We start from the raw sequence: 22,185 nt of genomic DNA, 5'->3' as shown, positions 1-22,185 counted from the left end.
TCTATAACTATGAATGATTAAATCATTTAATTATCTATAGTTATGTTTAGTTGAGATAAAACTGCACACTGTAGGAGAAGCATGAAGGATGTTGAAAGAGTGCCTTGCAGACTTAATGAGTGATAGTGGGGTATCACAGCTGATTGGTACTAAGCTTTCCATTTCTTTTAGTTCTTTTAGTAGTTTAGTAGTCAAGACTAATCTTCTGCTCCTACTCTCTCAACTTCTCATCTTTGCAGTCCAATGAAAAGTGAAACCTATTTGGGCTGCACCTGTTTAAACAACCTGTTATATGTTGGAACCCTTTGTACCAAGTGGTGGAGGCCCAGTGTGGGAAGCATGTTTCTCCAGTCACCACTGAAAGAATTAGAGCAAAAAAGGAGTAAAGCTGCTGAGGGTACCCCATCAAGAAATTTCAGCTCTAATTGTATACCAGTAGGGATGCTGCTAGCTTTTAAGACTCTGTTAGGAACATACTATGAGCTGCCCATGAATGTACACTGTCACAGTCTTATACAGTCCAGCTTTTTGTAAGGATAGAGACCAATGAAAGCAGCTACCTATGCTGATTTGTTTTCTCTGTGGTCTGTATTGTGTTAGATCAAAAATGAATCTGCCTGAGATCTAGTTCCATTAGCTTAAAAAATTAGTGAAAGGTCATCTCATTCTGTGTCACAGCACAGTCATGGACTGCTCATGGTGCACTCACAGTAAAATACTTTCATCTTTGTTGTTCTGTGAAGATAGTTACTGTACACTGTTGCATTAAAAATATATATATTTCATCATTTGATTTGAAAACAATCTAATTGAGTTGGAAGAACCAGCCATTCAAAGATTAACTATGTCTTCTAACATTGATAACTTGAGCATGTTTTGTTATTTTCTAATTACCATGCAGCACATTCTCAGGGAAAAATAAAGCAACACTTACTTATGTCTTTAGTTTCTTTAGTACTTTAAACAAAATAAATTTTTAAACAGGTGAATACCCTCTTTTGAATGCCTGTAATTAAAACAAGGAATATATCTTTCCACACTGTCTAAAGTATTTTAATGTTTTATTTAAGAATTCAGGTATCGCAGGCATGTTGTGCTTGTTATAAATTTTTGTATTCTTCTTGCAGACCAAGGTTTCTCTGAGCCGTTTAGAGGATTTTCTGTTTGCTGAGGATCTTAATCCTGAAGATGTTGATACAAACTACAGTGGAAGTAAGCAGGAGTTACTCATTTGTAATTGGACACTAGTTTACATGGCTTTCATTAAGAATCTCAGCTGATGGAATGGATTAGCAATTCTGCTCTTTTTTCCTTCCTATGGCAGACCATGCTGTTGAGCTTACTGCTGCTTCTTTCTGCTGGGAGAAAAATGGTCTGCCAGTCTTAAAAAAGTAAGATTTTTATTATTTTTTTTTATGAGCTCTGTTAGCTAAATGTGAGATCTATGAAGATTTTTTTTTTTCAGGATTAGTATATACTGATTAACACTAGTTCATGGATAGAAGGATATTATTATTTCCAGGGTATCCCATGTAATCTGCTTGGAAAGTCAGATCTGACCTGGTTTCCCTCATGCTTCAAGAGGAGTCTCATAGCATGTGATTTCCCAGCATCTTAGTGAGTCATTTCTTAGGTGTAAATTCAGCTGTGTTTAAACTGCTATACAATGCAGTCCTTGGAGTGTTAGTAAGGAAATGGAGTAAACAAGCTCAAGTGAAGACTCTGTTTGATAACCTCTGTTAAATTTTGCTAGGGCAGATAAAGAGGTTACAGCTTACCCAGTCTAACTCCCTTACCGTGCTGTCTGCCCTATTAATCTCAAGGTTAGAGGAGATGACTTCCTGTGATACGGCATGGATGTCCACATCTCAGACAGTGTAGCCTGAAGTGTAATATCCAGGCATAAACTACCTTCATCAGCCTTAATTAAAGTCTGATATAGTCTCTGTGTGAAGTCTTTCTTAATCTCATTTGCTCTTTAGACTCCGATCTGAAGGAAATATGTTTATCTTAGCATGGGATGTTTAAAGAAGTAGGTGCTAAAATCCACACAACATGGAGTACAGATGCAGTAAGTGACCTCCTTGTACCAAATGTGAGAGATCAGATCATACTTATTTTGCTAGCAAAGTATTCAGAGGATGAGGGCCAGACTTCCAATACTCAAATGTTTTTCACACATTGTCTATAGTAGATTCTACTTGAGAAGTCTAGCAGTTCATTGTCTGAGTAAGGTAGAAAGTCAGCTACAGGCCTAGGAAGAATAAATCCACTTACTGGTTACACATTCTGCCATTTAATTGTGCTGTGATGAGATGAGAGCACAAGCTCTTAATCTGCAGACAGGTAAATTCTCATTATTGCATATCAAAACATATGTAAACTGATGCACTGATTTCTCATTGTTCTGAGGGTAAAGCAGAATTTCTTTCTTACAGTGACCACATCCTAAACATATGATGCAGTATTTAAGAAGAGGGTGACTAATTTCTTCCTCAATATTTCCAGCTTGAGTGTCAGCATACCTGCAGGCTCTTTAGTTGCTGTTGTGGGACAGGTTGGATCCGGAAAATCATCTTTTCTTTCTGCTCTTCTTGGAGAAATGGAGAAACTTGAAGGAACAGTTCAAAGAAGAGTAAGATTGTCTGTCTGTCCCTCCATCCTCCCACCCTAACCCACTAGCCACTGACTAAATTAAGCAGAATTGCTTTTCGAAGTGCAGCTTTTACTTTTCATCTATTTGTGACTATAAAAATACTGGCAATAGAAGCTTTAGTACTACAATTGCTTTCAATCTAAGTAATTGCAAAGCTATTCTCATTTCTTACATCTTGTGTCTAAAATGGATGCCCCTAATTGTCACTGAGATCTTTTCCTAAAAGACTTTACTTAGGGTCTCAGCTCTGTCAGGCTTATTGAAAGTATGTGCACTTACAGTAATTGGAGGCAAGCTGTTGTATAATAATATTAAACAGATTGTTTTTATTGTCTTAGTAAACATTTTAAAACTTTAATGTTTGAGTTATGTAAGTAATGTCTAGTTACTTTGAGATAAAGCTAGAATAGCAAACATATTTTTAAATACTGATTTTTTTTTGTGTGTGTGTGTGTTCAGAAAGCCCAAATAAAATTAATTTTCAATTCTCTTTATTTAGGGTTCAGTGGCTTATGTTGCTCAGCAAGCTTGGATTCAAAATGGCAGTTTACAGGAAAACATTCTCTTTGGCACAGATCTAAATAGATCATACTATGAGCTTGTTTTAGAGTCTTGTGCTTTGCTGCCAGATTTGGAACAATTACCCAATGGAGATCAAACAGAGATTGGAGAAAGGGTGAGAGTTTGACATGTCAGAAATTATTTGATAATTCAAGTTATGGCTTTTATGTTTTTATCTGTGATCCATTTGATAATTTACACTGATGACTTCAGTGCTCAAACAAGTACATACAGCTCAACTCCTTACTTAGCTTTCAACTTCTGTTCAAGTACTGAATTCTCACTAGTTTTTAAAATGGCTCTTTTCTATGCAGATATTTAAGTCACTCTTTATTTTCCAAGGGTTTCTCTGTATACTGTAAATAATGCCTGTAAATAGCAGTTAACAAGGTACGTTACATTTGTCCATTTTGGAATGGTAAGTTAATCAACAAAGGACAAACTTCCATAAGTTGGATTTTCAAGTAATTACTTTTCTATTTTACAAAATTTACCTTAGGTATCTGAAAAAAATATAACAAATTGCCTGTAATGAACTGGTCTTCTTAGTATTTTGTATTAAAATGTGAATTGTTCCAGCTTCATTTTGTTGTTTGTTTTTTTTTTTTTTTTTTAGGGTGTCAACATAAGTGGAGGGCAGAAACAGAGAGTGAGTCTTGCTAGGGCTGTGTACAGCAATGCTGACTTGTATCTTCTGGATGACCCTCTATCTGCTGTAGATGTACATGTTGGAAAACACCTTTTTGAGAAGCTCATCGGGCCTTCAGGTCTCTTAAAAAGCAAGGTAAAGCAGGGTGGCTGCTTCTTAAGTTGGAGGTTAACTGTTTTGTATAATTCAACTGACATAACTGCATTCTCTCTCAGTCATTCTGAGAAAGTTTCTCTCTTATCTATGTATTGAAAATTATTCTGAGTTAAGGGAATAAACAACACAGATGAATCCATAGCTCTGAAGCCTGTCAAGTGGCCATAGCACAGACTGGAAAAAAAAATATAGCTGAGAGCTGGCATGACCTGGTGTATGGTCAGTAAGTACACAAATGTTGTAAAGTATTGAATGATCAATAAGTATACAGAGAAGTTAATTAGTAAGATTATCACATTAGAAAAAATAATCAGAGATAAATGGAGAGTGCTCACTGGTGTTGTAGTCTCCCAAGAAACTTCATGAGAAGCAATCTCCAGAGAGAGATCCTTCCTCAGTGGCAGTTAGCCTTTAAATGGGGTCTAGGAGAGCTGCAGCCAGGCTCCACCCCTTCTGGTCACACAGCTGAATTGCCTTCACCTGTGTTCCTACAGCTGACTCAGTGCTCACCTCAGGTGATCAGTCAGAGGTTCAGGCTGTGATTCAACAGTTCCAATACACCTGGAAATTTGAGTTTTATGACATCTGGTCATTTCCACTTTGCTCACAATTGTTGACAAGTGCAGTAATGTGTGTGGCGTGACAAATCAAGATGAAACCCTTTGTGGTTACTCTTGATGCCTTGTTGCTGTGAAGAAGTTATAGCCAGCATAGGTTATAAAAGGAAGGGCTTGTTGACTAAGAAATTCCATAAGAGAAAGCGGAATCAGAGGAAATAAGTTTTTTTTTTTTTCATGTAAGAACTGTTAACGTGGGAAGATCAGATGGTTGTATGAATTAGTGCAGATTAGTCCTGCTGATTCAAGCTTATTCCTGCAAAACACATGTATCATTGTGAAATGCTTACTTATTATGAATACTTTACTTATAATAAAGTATGTCTTTCACTTCCCCGCTGTACCTTTCCTCTTTTCTTACTTTGCCTGCTTCATGGCTGATAATATCTGACAGAAGAAAGAACTCCAGTAATGATAGGCTTCTTGGCAGGTATAACAGTAAGACTGTCAAACTATATCTAGTATGTTAACAGCTGTAGTATCTGCTTTTTCTCTTTATGATTGAATCTAAACCATTCCTGGACATAGCGTACAGAGTAAGAAACAGGTAAGTACAAGTAATAAGAAATAGCTATAAGCATAAACTATTTGACATTACACTTGGCAATTTAAGGAGAAATGTAGTAAAGCTGGCAAAAAGAATGACTGTAGTAATAAGGTAGATAAATAACCAAAATCCAAGAAAAATTCAACTTCTATGTTAATAAAATGCCTACTTTTAATACTTGCTTTGTTTTTATATGGTGAAATGGAAAACACTGTGTTTCAGACTCGTGTTTTGGTGACACATAACTTAACATTCCTGCCTCATGCTGATCTTATAATAGTAATGGAAGAGGGGAAAATAAGTGAAATGGGCAGCTACCAACAACTCATTTCAAAGAGAGCTAAATTTGTTGAGCTTATTGAAGTCTTCAGTGTAGAGAACAGAAGTGAAAAGACAACCCCAAATGAAGGTGAGAACATTCATTATAGTATGATGTATTTATTTTGTATTTTTCCTTTTCATTCAAGCTTCCTAAAATATTCCTCTTCCCCTTCCTTGTAACAAACTGAATAACTTCTGGAAAATGTAAAATATTTTCATACGTGTTTTGATATAAAATTATTGGTTGAAATTAAAATAGAATTCAGGCTTTAGTTCTCTGAGATCAAATGACTTACTCTTTCACTTAAAAGATATATGATCAAGTTGCCTTAAGCAAATATTTTTGCTGTTATATACTGATTAAGTATTTTGCTAGATTACCTGATTCTCTTACAAAGGTTATGTTATTCAGTAAATATCCAGAGGACGCTTCACATTTGTCTTCAAGTGTCAATGACTTATACTGGACACTTCCGATTTCTTGCATCTTAGACTGCTGTAATAAGGTAGAAGGCATAGGAAAAATATTATCCATTTGTAGAAGATAAATGAAGCTTTTTGTACTCTTAAGAGATACTTCAGCCAACAAGTGGACAGCATAAACGAACAACAACTTAATAACAACTTAATACCTTGAAAAAGCATGTTTACAAACCATTTGTGTGGTTTCAGATTCAGTTCTGTACCCTGGTTGTTCAGTATGTGCTCCTCAGGCCTTATACTGGGGCCAGCACTCCCAAATATTTGCTGAGATTTGATGGGGAGGAGGGGGAAGACAGAACAGCAAATTTGCAAGAGGCAGCAGGAAGCAGTCTTGGGCTGACTGTAGAGATGGTGGTGTGAGAAAACATGAACTAGCCATGAAGAGTGAGGAAAGATACTATGTTTAACTGTCGTTAATTTGAAGTTGCTCCTTTCAGATGTTCAAGCAAATTATAATGTTGCAATTTTTTTTTAATATGCTTTTTAACTTCATATTGGGAGGGAAATTTACTTGCTGCCATAGTTCTAGTATTTTATTAAAATCATAGAATTGTTTGAGTTCTAAGAAGTTGAAAGTCATCTAGTCCAGCTCCCCTGGAATGAACAGGGAGGGACACTGACAGCTGCCTCAGGCTGCTCAGAGCCCTGTCCAGCCTAAACCTTGGATGCCTCCAGGGACAGGGCACTTTGGTCAACCTGTTCCAGTGTTTCACTACCATTATTGTGTTAAAAAAAAAAAAAAAAAAAAAAAAAAAAAAAAAAATCTTATATCCAGTCTAAATCTCCCCTCTTTTAGTTTGAAACATTTCCTCTTGTCCTACCACAACAGACCCTACCAAAGAGTCTGTCCCCTTCTGATAGTCCTCCTTTATATAGTGAAAGGACTCTGTGATTTCTCTGGGGCCTTCTCTTCTCCAGGCTGAACAGCCCCAGCTCTCTGAGCCTGTCCATGTAAGAGAGGTGTTCCATCTCTTGGAACATTTTTGTGGCCTTCCTCTGGATGTACTCCAACAGATCCATGTCTCTCCTGTCCTCAGGACTCCACATCTGCATGCAAGCGCTCCCAGTGAGGTCTCAGCAGAGCAGAGGGGCAGGATCACCTCCCTTATCCTGCTGGTCTTGCTTCTTCTGATGCAGCCCAGGAAACAGTTGTTTTCTGGGCTGTGAGGGCTCCTTGTTGCCTCATGTCTATCTTGTCTTAAGACCAGGTTGACTTACAGGATTCATAACTTAAAGTGCACCCACCCACTCATCACTGTGTTTCCTTTTTATTTCTAGATCCTTTCACTGTGCCCATCTACTCACTGTATAATGATTTAAACGATTTTACTATTTTTCACTTTTGCAGTGAGTTCTTCAAATGAAGAGTGCCAACTAGGGAGGAGTCTGCAGCAAAGAGAGTTGTTGAAACCCAGGCAGTAAGTATTAAAAAAAACAATAGCCATTGCCCATCTGGTGCAATGCTAGAGCAACCCTAAGTTCTGTAGGCTCTGTCGTTATCCTCTGCTTTGAAAACATAGGTTAAGACTGAATGTCCCATTAGCAGTTGGCTGCAGAGTATGCACTTGGAGCTCATCATCTGGTTTAGTTTTGCATGAAAGAAGTGCATTTGATGTGCTGCATGAGTTCAGGGGGTCTAGTTCATGGGCTGCTTCCCTGTCTAAAGTATGTTGAGTGAGAGTGAAGGGCACTTTCAGCCTTGGCAGGAGTTGGAGTTTCTAGTATATTAAAAGGTTGTTTATGTTGTTTCTTCCATGTTGATTTTTTTCATTTTCAATCTTTTAAAAAATACTTACGGTCTTTCAAGTAGTGAGATGAGCTCCTTGATGAATTTGTAGTGCCCTTTAGTGGGAGGAGATAGTGCAGAGCTCCACCAAACAAAGAGACAATGCAGGACACTTGAGCTTAATCACCTTGGATCAGATGTAGTAGAAACAGTCATAGCAAATAATTAGCCCCAATAATTTGGCTCAGACAAGGGCTGAGATCCAAGTTTCAGCGTACTTGCATGCCTAAAAAAAGAGTGGTATTACATTTCTAGCTGCAGAGTCAGTCAGTGCAGGGCAAGCTCAGTTTTATCTGTATGTGACAATACAAGAAATGAAAAGTATATACCTAGTGTGGTCCTCTGAAGTTTTTTTAAACAAAAAATTAGAACAGCTAACAGCTAAGAGTGGATTGTTTGTAAGAAAGAAAAATTTACAAGATTTCGTAGTATACATTTTTATACTTGAATAAAAATGAATATATTTTAGTGGTTTACAAGGAGATTTGAAAGTGTGTTTCTTACTTTCAGTTCTTCAGGTCAGTGGAAAATACTCAGAAATAATAAAGAAAAAGTTGCCACTGGTGGTGTAAGTATCAGTAATAGAAAAAACTCCAGTATTTGTTTTGGGTTTTTTTTTACACTTAAGAAAAAATATATTATTTTTACAATTCACTTTCCTCTTCCTTGTTAGGACTTCCTGGCATTTAATTGCTGCATTTAAAATAAATCTTACAATTTTTCACTCATCTTTAACAATTTACCCTGATATTTTCTATTTATATGATCTCTAGGCTGTGTCTGTTTTGCATATTTCAGAAAGAAGATATTTAAAGGATCTTACTTTGGAAAAAAATCTCTTTGTCTCATCTGTAGGTTTAAATACCTGTGTGCTGGAGCAGAGACTAGAAATCTTGCATGTTATTAGTTCTTCAGTATTGTTTTATGTTAGAAATGTACTTTATGCAGTCCTCAAAAAAAAAAAAAAGTCTGCCACCTGCTAGGGAGATGGAAAAGAACAAATGAAGTAGAATGTGAAGAAGATCAGAATTTCCTGGGGAAATAAAATAAGAACAGAGATGTGGACGAGAACTGAGTTTCCAGCAAGAGAAGGCAGACATAGGCACAGAACCTGTATTACTGCTATCACTTCTACCTTCCTGTTGGCCCGAGTTTCTCCCTGATAACTTCAATTACAGGGATGATGGAAACTCTATCCTGCTATGCCAAGTTCCCTTGGCTTCAATAGCCCATAGAAGCAGTTTTAAAGTTTCTAACTACAGTGATGAACAGGAGTAATATTTGCTTTAAATAAACTGCATGCTGAGGTGGTTTTTTTTTTTTTTGTTTCCTGTTTTGTTTTTGTTTTTGGTAGCAGTGGTGGTGTGTTTTTTTTTTTTATTGCTTATCTGTTTAATAATCTGCGTATCTAAGATTATTGAAGTCTGTTGCTGCAAAGTGTCACAAGCAAGGTTGCCTAGGATACATATGATCTAAAAACAGAATGTAGTCGATGGTGAAACCTTTTAGCACTATGATTTTATATACCTTAGTTAGCAGATTTAAGAAATAAAGAAATTCTGTGGATTTATTGTGAATTTAATATATTCAGTTTCCATTGTATAATATCTATTTGTCTTCAACAATGATACTGTTTTTATGAGTAATTCTTATTGTTGTTATTATTAACAATTATTTTTATAATTCAGATGAAAATGTCAGTTGTTTTAAAATACCTTCAAGCCTTTGACTGGCGATGGATGTGGCTGACCGTGGCTGCTTATTTAGGACAAAATGCACTAGCCATTGGGCAAAATCTGTGGCTTAGCACCTGGACTGCAGAGACAGCAAAAATGAGTGATTTCACAGAATGGCAACAGTCACGAAATTACAAACTTGGTATTTATGGGCTTTTGGGATTCTTACAAGGTAAGCATGAGCATTTATGACTGGTTTCCTACCATTTGCCAACTTTGATCTACTGAAATTTTTATTACTAGAGAAATAATACAAGTTGTTCCATAAACAGATTTATGTGCATTATGATGCAGTTGTTTAACCTGGGAGAGGAGCAGTAGAATAGATATACAGCAATGTAGAAAATGCTTTTTAACTTTTATACTTCTGAGTTCTAGAACATCTGAATGTAACCAAATGAAGTTATGTATGTTAGCATGTTAGGGAGGGAAGTGTGCTAGCTTGAGACTTAATTGCAGGGAGGACATGCTTACAAAGTAGTAAAATTTATCAACAAAATGCCAATACAAAAACTTGTTAAAACCAAGGTATGAAGTTAAATCCTCTCCCTCCCCTACCATTCAGACTGTCTTTTACTTCATCTGTTCCCAAGGTCTGCTTGTTTGCTGCGGTGCCTATGTGCTCACCCAGGGCTCCCTTGCTGCTTCTAGGACACTACATCATCAGCTGTTGGACAGTGTATTGCACCTTCCTCTTCAGCATTTTGAAACTAACCCAGTAGGTCAGATCCTCAATAGATTCACGAAGGTAAATGGAAAACTCATGAGTATTCTCTTTTAAGAAAATGAAGCTTGAGTGGCTACAGATTTAATCCTGTTTAGTACTATAGAAAAATAAAAGATATCAAAGTAAATGAACACAATATCTAACGATTGAAAGCTGCTTCACTGCATAAGAACTTACAGAAAGGTTTGTAGCTACTTTCATGCGAAATTCCCAAAATATATTATTGACAAAAGCTGTATAGAACCTATTTATGATCATTAGGATGCCATTTGTCAAATTTTACTCCTACAGTACAGTAAGTTTACTAGACCTAAATCTAATCCACTTTTTCTAAATAAGTAGCTCTGTGATCTTCATTTGCATATCAGAATCGGATGTCGTTGCCAAAACCAATGAATACATTCTCTATGAATTCACATTCTCTAGTGTATATATAAACTTACAGTGAATGTTATTTTCTGGTGTTTTTTGCTTGGTTTTTGGAGTACTTTGACTATTGGGAGTTCTTATTATACAGACAAATGTTATTTACTATGATTTTAATACTTCCTGGTCTTGTCAAAAATAGCTTGTTCAGACTGTTGCGATGCATGGCAGATTAATCCAAATGCAGTAAATGGTGAGGGCTGTGTATTTTAGAATAGAGCTGATCCTATCTGTGTCAGTTGATACAGGTTTCATTAAAGCCTCTGTTTTTTAATACCATTAGATCATAAACAAGATTTGAAACTGTGTTACTGTATACAGTAGGAGATTATTTCAGTACATTTCAGAGTTATTAACTGGCTTACATAGAAGAGCCTGTTCTCTGACATATCGTGAGTATTCTAAAAGACACTGGATCTACTTCACCTTCAGAAAAATAATATTCATATATGAAAATATTTCATTAGGACGTAATCAGGTGGGGGGCATTCCTACTAACTTACATTGAGGGTGTTATAGTTTGATGTAGTTGCAAAATTTATTCAAAAGTCTTGATTCTTCTGTGCATTGTTACAGGACTTATTTATAGTGGACATACGTTTTCATTACTACTTACGAAGTTGGCTGAACTGTACACTAGATGTTATTGGAACCATTCTAGTTATCACGTTTTCCTCACCACTGTTCATAGTGGTAGTTATTCCCCTGGGGTACTTGTATTTTATTATCCAGGTAAGTTCATTAGGCTTTATAATGTTTTCTAGTTGTATGTACATAGGATTTCAAAAAAAAAAAAAAACCCACAATGTTACAGGCTTAAATTATTACTCACAGTGGGGGGAAAAAAAATCTACAGAATGCGTCTAAATTTACTTGCACAAAAAAAGTCTTCCAACTTCTTTGGGAATTAGAACAGTCCTTGAATATATCCTGTAGTGCTTAGGAACTTTTAACGATTTGTATTTTTCTCCTTACGTTTTCTTTTCTTAGACGGATACAATATTGATGTAAAAATAGGCTGATGCCTTGTTACCTTTGCTGGTTTTTTTGGCTAAAGTGTCGGTTATGCTATGGAGAAACTGAACGATAATGTTTCAGAAAGACTAACAGTTGCATTCCTATTTCTTGAGGCTCAAAGTATGTGTGTAATTAAGACCTTCAGTGTTCTTAAAATAAGAACATATATGAAGGAAAAGAGGGCCTGGATTCAGTCTCTATTAAGGAATGTAAATGCAGGCATTACTACAGTAAAGAGGTAAAAGACAATTTTCATGTGAATGAGAAACAGCATTCTGTTTTTCAAGTTTACATGGAAATTTTAGTTGGTTGCTATGTGCCTCTTGTAGTATAGCACATTTGTTAGATAATTTGGGAATGATTTGCTTTTAATTCAACCTTCCCAGTAATACGTATAACATTTTTCAGCATTAAAATGTTGGTGTAATTTTTTTTCCAACTTCTTCATATGCAACACTTACAGGAATTACTTAACAGCTTTAGAAGAATTTGAAAAAAATATATAAAATAATATTTAATAATTTAAAATAATGTAAAGGAAACTGTAACAAGTTGTCTGTTATTTTTCCTGTACTGTTTGATTAGCGATACTACATAGCAAGCTCACGACAGATTCGACGGCTAGCAGGAGCATCACATTCTCCTGTCATCTCCCACTTCACGGAGACTATCCTAGGAGGGTCAACAATCCGAGCATTTGGCCACCAGGAGAGATTCATTAGAAAAAATAATGATGTTGTATATGAGAACTTAGTTTATTTCTACAACAATGTCATCTCAAACAGGTACTTTATAGCATCTCTGAGACCTTTGCCTGTAGAATTCTGCAATGATTTTGTTTCCTTTAGTCAGAGCAAAGCTACTTGAGAAACAGGATAAGAACAATTTATCTAGTGTTCTCTGTAATGTGTGCACAGATGATGTCTGAGCACTAGGATGATTTCTTCTTTGTGTACCAGAAACTAGCAGGTTAATAGAAAGTATGCATGTGCTGTTTAGGATGAGAATACCAACAACAAAAGTATACAGATGGATTATAAACATGGACTATATACTGTATTGCAATTAATACTTCCTCCAACAAGCTTATAAATGAATTACAAATGAATTTTATATTGTAGTAGTTCTGTAGTAGTAACCTGGCTTATACCTACAGTCCTGAGAATGGAATCTCAGGTTTAAGGGAATAAGAGCATTTCTCCTCCCACACTTGTGATTCAGTTTAGCTACAGATAGAGATTAGCATGAAGATGATTTTAAATTGTAGTTTTCAGTCATATACTTGAATTTTATCTGGATAGGAGGTGTTGAAAAGCCATATGAGTAGTGAAGAGAGCATTAGTCGTTTGTGGAGAGACTGCATTTTGTTCTTAACTGTGCTACTTGTTTTATATCATCGTATTCCCTCCCCAGACCACCTGTGAAATTGAATGCTGGTACATACCTTCTCTGAAAGGAAAGTTGAGACGCAGCTCTAGAAGAGCCACTATATTAGCAGTATGTTCACTGCACTCAAAGAAAAAGAAAAATTTGTGGTAACTCACTTTCTTTGACTTGTTTACTGCAGGTGGCTATCTGTCAGGCTTGAATTTCTAGGGAATTTAATGGTGTTCTTTGCTGCACTGTTTGTAGTACTGGCTGGAAATACAGTGAGTTCTTCTACAGTGGGTTTATCAATATCGTACGCTCTAAATGTAAGTCCTGGAGTAATTTTTTTGCTGCTATCACATTCCCTATGAAAAGGGAGGAATAGGTACAGTGAAGTTGAGTAGATAATGTATACAGTGGGGGTAGTTACTAAATCCCGAAACAAGGAAAACTTTGTTCTGTAAGTTCCTTTAATTCTGGGAAGCCTCACAGTAAATATTTTTTTTTTTACCCTGAATTTAGATGAAATAAGAACTATTAGAATATACTTTAAAATCAAGTTAATCACACTATGTATGGCTTACTTTTAACTATATGTTAAATCAAGAGTAAGAAACCAGGTCATATTCAAATATATTTCATATTTGGTTTCTTGTTCTTCTTCACTTACTGAATACTATGTGGGGATACTTACTTTATTTTAAAATATTGAAATTTTAAAATTAAAATTAAAGTCATTTACTTTTTGCATTGCGCTTGTAAAAAAAAAAAAAAAAAAAAAAATTGAGAGCTATGTTAGCAAAGTGTCTTGTAGTAAGATGAACTGTATTGATAGGTTTCTAATTTAGGTAAGTCTTAAGTATCACATATAGACTCAGACTAAAGCATCCAGAATTTCTTTAATGTGTGTTGCTTAAGAGCCTAGCAACGTCCAGATTCTCACCATGGAAAATGCTTCAGAAATAATAGAAACTGGGAAGGGAAACATGCAGGGGGAGAGCCTGGGGAGAAAAAGTAAGAGAGGGGGGGAAAAAAAAAAGGGAGAAAGAGAAAAAGAATTGCCAATCCTGTTATACCTACATTACCCCCGACTTAGAAGAATTCTGTTCTTTACTGTTCTCTCTGAATAACTGTCATTTATATTATGTACTCAGTGATGACAGTGGCAGGTACTGCATGGTGTTCCACCTTCATCTGACATGAAATTCACACCAGTCTTTATTTAGCTACATAGAAAATCTCAAAACAGTTGAATCATACAAAAAAAAAAAACAAAAACAAAAACCTCTTTGGGCTCACTTTTTTTCCCCCGTATTTAGTGACAGAATTGTTACTTACTCGATTACACAAAAATCGTACTGATTCTGTCTGCAGAAACATTCCACGTGTTTGAAGAATTTGGCAGGCACAACAGATCAGATGATTGTCTCCAATATAGATTATTTTATGTGTGTGGTGTTAGTGTATTTTATCTAGGAAGTAGTGTAATGATATGCCCACAATATGAGCCACATGTTGTAGCTTCCTTTCACGTGTTATACCGTGTGCTTGTGAAATTATTCAGTTTGGGTAATTTTTGAAATCATTAAGCTATGTTGCAGTACAGTTGAATTGTTACATTCTACAATGCAACTTTCTTCTCCAGATAATTCAGAGTCTAAATTTCTGGGTGCGTAAAGCATGTGAAATCGAGACCAATGCGGTTTCAATTGAAAGAGTTTGCGAATATGCAAACATGGATAAAGAGGTGAGCATTCTTTTTGGAATAGTAAATGGATGTTTAATTTGTGTACAAAGAAAGCTCAGGTTGAGTTTCCATGCTTTGTGCAACCAAGAGGAGCATTTTAAGAGTGGCAAACAGGGAAGAGAGGCATTGTTATCCACATGTCTGAGGAGGCATTTATTTCAAAGCTCTTGGCCTTGGTTATTGTGCTTTTCTGAAAGTAGTACCCAGAGAAGTAAAAGACTGTCTCAGAAACAAGTCCCTCTTCTGTGCTTTTTTTTTTTTTCTTTTACTCTCCCCCATGTTTTTGTTTCTTTATGTTAATATCTTGCTTTTCTTTCGTACTCCTTAAAACAAAATGTTTCTCATAGAATGTGTGTTGGAAATACCTGGAAGATTAGACTATGGATAAAATTCAGTTCCTTGCTAGTCAAATAAGGGAACTACTAGCAACTATACAGTTCAGCTTCTTGAATGACTATATAATCTTCTTAAAGCAAACAAACAGATAAGTTGGAATGTTGTTGCAAAATACATCACTTGAAGAAATTTCTCCTTCCCTTATGTCACAATGGAATTATCCTAAACTACTGGGAGTTCTAGATGTATATAATTTTCCTTTTTTTTTTTTTTTTTTTTAAATGAGTTGGGATTATTTCCTGGTATATACTAAAATAACAGTGCTTTCAATTCTAGGAACCATGGATTACATCAAAAAGGCCACCAGTAGGGTGGCCTGATAGAGGAATAATAGAGTTTGTTAACTACAAAGCTCAGTACAGGAAAGATCTTGGTTTGGCCCTGAATGACATCTCCTTTCAGACACGGAATAAAGAGAAGGTATTGTATATAATAAGAAATAAGTCAGATGTATAAACTTCTGTTTCTGGACTTTTTATTTCAAAAATATCTCATATAAAGAGACTCCAATACTAAATATACCAAGATTATGTTGAACAGAAAAAAATAAGTGATTAAGGTATTAAAGAAAAAACAAACGAAAAAAGGAAAAGTATTTTCTCCTACTCTGTAAAAGTTCTTATCCCTTTCAGAAGTGGAGGTAATGTTTTACTTCCCACCCTTCCCCACATACTATCACAGGCAAGTATCTCCTTGAATCTGAGATAAAGCTTTATTTAACTTTGGGGGGGGGGGGAAGCATAGGGAAAAATATTACAGTTAAAATACTTCTAGCATTTATGCTAATTATTTTAATGTTATTTGTTATAAAGATTACGTTGAAACTGTTCTAGACTTTTCAACCAAATAGGACACTTCTAAGATCCAAATTTGAAATAAAAACCTCTGTCCACTGTGCTGAATATTTCTGTTGAAAACTATATTAAAATCATACATATGATTGGAGTTAAGCAGCTTTGGGTTTGGGATCGAGGAACACTGAACAGGACCTCGTTTTGAGTAGTTCAACTGAGGAGTGCTAGACAAAAGGAAGGCTTAAGTAAAGGCTTCCCATTGAACAAGGCATAGGCTGGAGGCAGAGCTGTGATTGTAAGCATGTCAAGAGTGAGTTTTAAACAATTTTATCCACCTATAATGTTGGTGAAATAAACTGAAGATTTGAACTGAGAGTTAAAACTGAATTTATTAGTCACTTTATATGTACAGCACTCAGCATAGAAAGTCATAGTCTTTACCAGAAAACTTTCTGTTTCAGGTTGGAATTGTAGGGAGAACAGGAGCTGGTAAATCAACACTCACAAATTGCTTATTTAGAGTTCTGGAGGGATCTGGAGGCAAAATAGTTATAGACGGAGTTGATATATCAACTATTGGACTCCATGACCTGCGTGGTAATCTTAACATTATTCCACAGGTGAGATGTTTTTGAGATGACTTTTTGGTGTGTGTGTGTGCTTGTAACACAAAACATTTAATCTTTGTGGAGTATTTTTTTACTTTGACTTGAGAATTTTTTTTTTGAGAAACTACAAGCCAGAAGTCTATAGACTGCCAAAAGACAGAGGCATAAAACTCCAATAGAATGTTACTGCTTTACATACAGGTTCTGTAATGGCATGTCAGGTTTTATAGCCAAATTTTTACTAGTCTTAGCTTTTCAACTGAACACTAATCTTTAGTAATGCTTGCAAGTCTATGCATGCTGTTTTCAAGACTTAACTGCATCACCAATTCATAGGGAATTAAATAATATGTAATCACGAATCATGTATGTACGTAAGTTGCCCTGAAAGTAATGCCTCTTGTCCATTTCCATGGAAATGACAACAGATCCAAAATTATTTATTTCATTTTCCTACGCTAATAAAATGTTGTGTACTCTTTAAGTCTGTGTTGGAACTTTGTACTCAAACTCTATTATTTTAGGATCCCGTCTTGTTTTCTGGGACACTGCAGTCAAACTTGGATCCACTTGGAAAACACTCTGATCATGAACTGTGGGAGGCACTGGAACTGTGTGACTTAAAGAGTTTTGTCCAGTCACTTCCAAAAAAGCTCCTTCATGAGATTTCAGAAGGTGGTGAAAATCTCAGGTATATAAATAGCAAGTGCTATCGTAGTTATTTTCTGATACTGTAAAACTATGTTTTCTTTCCACATAACTTATTACAGAAATTGTCAATATAAAAATTACCCTTCTCCACTCTGAGTAGAATTATTGGTAGTAGGTTTCTTCACGGTTTTCTTTGAGCTCGTAACTATATGAAGTCCTGTAGCGTATTTGTATGGGAAACGAAGGAAGTGGAGTAGTTTCAGCTCAAGTTTATAAATGAATGGGGGCTTCGTATACCACCTAATTAGATCTGGAAGAAAAATGCTTGTTTACTCACTTGCTTTGCCTTTTTTTTTTTTTAAATAACAGTGAACTTTTTTTGCTCTGTGTAGTTAGGCAAAGCAACTCATCTTTAATTTGTAGAATGTTACCCCATAGAAATGTAGGGAGAGTGACACTTGAAATATAAGGACTCATGCAAATAGTGAAGTTTTCAGCAGCAAAGAGACAAGCATTAATTTAAATGGAGCATATTGAAAAATACCTTGAGTTTTTTAGGACAGATTATTTTCAGAAATATCTGCAAGGCATTCACCAGAGGTAACATACAGGAATATCCAGACTTTTATCTTGAACGTTATTATATTCAGTCTGGCTTATTCAGATTCCCCATAATAATATGAATACCGAAGTTGAGGGCAAAGCTAGGTTTAAAAGTCACTCCATATTTACTGTTGGTACACAGTGTGGGAAGGAATAAGGACTTCAAAATTAGGTGAATATATTTTTTCAGAGTTTTGAGAAGTATAAAATGTTGTTGAAGTTGGAATAAATAGGCTCCATACTAGTCCCAGCTTTATGTCAACAGCATCTGTTCCAGTGTCTAGGTCTTAGTAGTGAAGAAACAAGATCATTCTGCCCTTCCTCAAAGTGCCTAACCTGACCTTCTTGATGTATTTTTAACAGTGTTGGCCAGAGACAGCTGGTCTGTCTGGCCCGTGTTTTGCTACGAAAGAAAAAAGTCCTAGTTCTTGATGAAGCAACAGCTTCTGTTGACATGGAAACTGATAACTTGGTGCAGTCCACCATCAAAAGAGAGTTTTACAACTGCACAATATTAACAATAGCCCACAGATTACATACAGTCATGGATTCAGAAAGGTAAGTTAAGTTTTGATATGCCTTTTAAAAATTAATGGCTTCTTTTAGATGCATGAGTTTGCAGACCTATGATATTTACTCTAATTTGTTCCGTAGTAGCTTTGTATCTGTACAACCCAGTGTTTCACAGAAGACTTGGGTATCAGTCTTAATTAAAGTTTTATAACCTTGTGTTCTGTTTCCATGTTCTAATTACATTTTTTTCCTGCTTGGTTGCACTGGTATTAGCTACTGTTATGAACACTTAATTTTCTAGAACAAAGGGACACACTGCAGAATTTTTACCAGCTGAACAAACGTTCCATTTCCAAAAGGCTTTATTAATATGGGTATAACTAGTTTTAGAAAGCAATGATACATCTTCTAAGTAAGATTTCCAGTTAGTAGGTATCTGTAGAAGGACTGGAAAATGTTTTTTTTTTTTTTTTTTTTTTTTTTACCTCCTGTAATCTTTATGCTTTTGTGTTGTAGAGTGCTTGTTCTGGATGCAGGAAGGATTCTAGAGTATGATACACCACATAATTTGTTACAACGAAAAGGTGCCTTCTCTAAAATGGTTGCAGAGGCGGGTATAAAAAGATAAAGAAAACTAATGAATAAATTCTTATGAAGATGAGAATTCCTTGAACCGGTACACTCTCCAAAGATATGCAGCATTCCTGATGTTATGAACTTCCTTGAAAGTTTCTGACAACACTGCTGTTTACTACGACTACAGTCCATACATAATGATCAGGTTTCTTAAATCAACTTCCTGTTTTTATACAAATCACTGATTTTTATTGTATTGGTACTGGACCAACACAATGAAGGAATGATTTTCATGATATATTTTAAATTTTTTTAATATTGCACTAGTGAAGATGGATGCCCAGGACCCCATCCAGCCTGGCCTTGAACACCTCCAGGGACGAGGCATCCACAGCTTGTGGATCCACTTCCCCCTGATATCCAACCTAAATCTTCCCTCCCTCAACTTGAAACCATTTCCCCTTGTCCTGCAGTTATCTACCCTTTCAAAGAGTTGACTCTCTTCCTGTTCTGTAGTCTCCCTATAGGCACTAAAAGGCTGCAATGAGGTCACTCTGTAGTCTTTTCTCCAGGCTGATCAAGCCCAGCTCCCTCAGCCTGTCTTTGTAGGGGAGATGCTCCCAGTACCTGATCACCTTTGGCCCTCCTCTGGACCCTCTCCAACAGTTCTCTCCTTTTCTTGTATTGTTTTTACAAAATCACATTGTGAAAGGGTACTACAAAATAGGTACAGCTATTTGTTAGCAGATTTTAATGCAAAACTCTACTATTTAGAGCTACTCAAAAGAATATGTGTATTATTTAAAGTTTCAGTTAAACATTCCTGTGCTGCTTAAGCCATCTAAATATTGCCATTTTTACTACACATCCTTAACTCTTCAATACTAGCTGTGGTTAGAATGGGTTAAAAGATTGGCGAGGAGGATAAGAACTGAAGACTAGTGAGAAGCACTGTAAACATGCTCAAGTGACCTTGCAGCATGGAGGGAAACATATTGTACCTGTTGTTTATTGTGTATTTGACAAGTAGAACATCTGTATATAGATCACACAGGTGTGTGGTAGACTTGGAAGCACCTGTTGAATAACTTGAGCCCCCTGCCTTTACAAAGAAGATCAGACCACAATGAAGGTCATGGCATAGTGGTAAACAATGTCTGTAGAAGCCCTTGATCAGCAGGTGAAAACAACAGGTTCCAATAGCATGGACTGAGGTTAGCAATGCCTGCAGCTGCGCTTATGAGCCTCTACCCAGGTGCTGCTTTGTGAATCCCTTGCTTGGTGAAGTAACAAAGAACTTTTTTCTTTGTATTTTAGCAGTGAGTCTGTGGTTGTTTCTGCTGCCTGTGTGGACTTGACACATTGGGTGTAGTTGGTAGGATCACAGAACTGCCAGAGGTGACTTTCCACATTTTGGAATGGCCGAGCACTGGTGCTGTGTGGCTACTTTCCTGGCTACCACAACTCTGATGGAACCATGGCCTGAAACAGATGTCAAGGTAGTGGTTACCCCAGATGATTGAGACAGCTGTGTATGGATTACCATGAAGATTAGGATGGTTGTTTGTTGCCAGTCTTAGAGCTCATGACTGTGAAGTTGTCACATCATGGAGTAAAATGAGAGAATGGGAAAGGGTAGTCAAGACTTTATAAGATGTGATGGCCATCATACAAGAACTAATTACTACTGAAGCAGAGCACTGCTGTGGACTGCAAGGCATTGCAGAAGGCACAGGTATAGAAAATGGTTTTGATTTCCATGAAACCTTCATGGGATCCCGAAGAACAGTATAGAAGATTCTGAGATTGAGTCTGAGTCAGAATTAGATCAGGATGTGGTAGTAGCACAGCAGATGCTTTGGCAGCAAATGTCAAAACAGCAGAAATTAAAGTTTGGCAGGTCCCCTGCATTACTGTTACTGTAGCCTCTTACCATGAGGGAGAGCAATGATCCCATGTTCTTTTAGCTATGAGGTGGTGATCTGGAAGAATTTTAAAAGCGTTAGCTCTAGTAGGCACTGGAGATGAAAATTCTGTATCATGTAGCAGTGTTAATGATAAAGAAACCACACACAGATCCATGATCTGGAAGCAAATCCGATCCCTGCCCTATAAAATGAGATTGCCTTAACAATAGTAAATACTATTCTATTTACCACAACAGTGTTAATTGCCCCAATTATCTTTGGAGTATCAATGCAGTGGCAGGATGGACAGTTGAAACATTAAACAATTATTTCTGCTTTGGGTCTTTGCACGTGGGATATATTATATATTATTTGATCTGTATATATTTTGCATGGGTTCCCAAAGGATCCTACTGTGCTGCCCATGACTGCCAAGGTGGTGACCATAAAACAATATTACGTCTTGGAGAGAAGAGGAAGTTACTCAAACCATCCAGACACTTTAACAAGTGGGAATAGTTAAAGAAGCCACAACTTCTTGTAATAATCTTATTTGACTTGTTCAGAAATCGGACAGTACTTAGGGAATGGCTGTAGATTATAGAGAATCAAATAGTCACCCAACACTTGTAGTTATGGTATTAGACATAGTTATTCTTGTAGAAAAAAATTAACAAAAATGTACAATGCTGAAAGGTGATAACAGATCTTGCTAATGCTTGCTTTTGAACAGTGATTGGTTTAGAAAGCTAAGGCCAGGTTGCCTTTATCAGGCAAGAAAAGCAATATACTTTTCAAGAACTATCTCAGGGAAATAAAAAGTCTCTCCATTTGCCACCAAATGATAGTGGCTAATGTTTGGTTGTTTACCTTTCTATTGATTATCTGTTGATTACAGTGGAGTCACAACAAGAAATTTAAGTAGCTGCTGAAAGGCTGAAACAGCACTTACAGGACTAAGGCTGGGCAATTAATCCAAACAAAATACAGGAAGCTACTCTTTATTTTACTTCAGGTATCTATCTTTGATGAATACATGTCTTACCTCGGAGCTGTAGTATTGGAACAATAGTATTGGTGTCATGAACCAACATCAACTTGAAGTTCATTGTGAAAAAGCACAGGCTCTAGCACTTCAGTTTGTGTGAATCTCAAAGTTACCAAACCCAGAATAATATCAGCAGGAGTTAGTATAACAGACTATGTATTACTGAAAGGAGATGACATTCCTATTTTCCTCCCGTATTACAGGCTGGCTCATTATGCTTCGTAATCTTGTACTACAAGCATATACCCTAGATATATTTCTGCAAGATCAATATGTAAATACTCAAGTTTGG

General features: G+C 36.3%; 1 protein-coding gene across 1 annotated transcript in view; it reads left to right on the top strand.

Moving 5' to 3' along the window:
• The window catches only part of LOC306946049 (multidrug resistance-associated protein 1-like), a gene marked incomplete at both ends in the record, with an annotated part of 32,279 nt that extends 13,289 nt beyond the window's left edge, over nucleotides 1–18,990 (top strand). The window contains 19 exons of the mRNA XM_079534976.1: nucleotides 1,128–1,212; nucleotides 1,325–1,391; nucleotides 2,509–2,635; nucleotides 3,156–3,332; nucleotides 3,834–4,001; nucleotides 5,409–5,595; nucleotides 7,339–7,408; nucleotides 8,287–8,344; nucleotides 9,465–9,684; nucleotides 10,106–10,260; nucleotides 11,242–11,397; nucleotides 12,268–12,467; nucleotides 13,250–13,376; nucleotides 14,696–14,797; nucleotides 15,470–15,613; nucleotides 16,449–16,607; nucleotides 17,120–17,286; nucleotides 18,213–18,407; nucleotides 18,879–18,990. Coding sequence (XP_079391102.1) covers nucleotides 1,128–1,212; nucleotides 1,325–1,391; nucleotides 2,509–2,635; nucleotides 3,156–3,332; nucleotides 3,834–4,001; nucleotides 5,409–5,595; nucleotides 7,339–7,408; nucleotides 8,287–8,344; nucleotides 9,465–9,684; nucleotides 10,106–10,260; nucleotides 11,242–11,397; nucleotides 12,268–12,467; nucleotides 13,250–13,376; nucleotides 14,696–14,797; nucleotides 15,470–15,613; nucleotides 16,449–16,607; nucleotides 17,120–17,286; nucleotides 18,213–18,407; nucleotides 18,879–18,990 — 2,676 coding nt within the window. The remainder of the gene's footprint in view (nucleotides 1–1,127; nucleotides 1,213–1,324; nucleotides 1,392–2,508; nucleotides 2,636–3,155; nucleotides 3,333–3,833; nucleotides 4,002–5,408; nucleotides 5,596–7,338; nucleotides 7,409–8,286; nucleotides 8,345–9,464; nucleotides 9,685–10,105; nucleotides 10,261–11,241; nucleotides 11,398–12,267; nucleotides 12,468–13,249; nucleotides 13,377–14,695; nucleotides 14,798–15,469; nucleotides 15,614–16,448; nucleotides 16,608–17,119; nucleotides 17,287–18,212; nucleotides 18,408–18,878) is intronic.
• Between the last annotated feature and the right edge of the window lie 3,195 nt (nucleotides 18,991–22,185).

This window comes from Tetrao urogallus, assembly GCF_951394365.1.
Source record: "Tetrao urogallus genome assembly, chromosome: 1".
Classification (NCBI taxonomy): Eukaryota; Metazoa; Chordata; class Aves; order Galliformes; family Phasianidae; genus Tetrao; species Tetrao urogallus.
The sequence above is the reverse complement of the archived record's forward strand: the minus strand, read 5'-3'. Positions and strand labels throughout refer to the sequence as shown.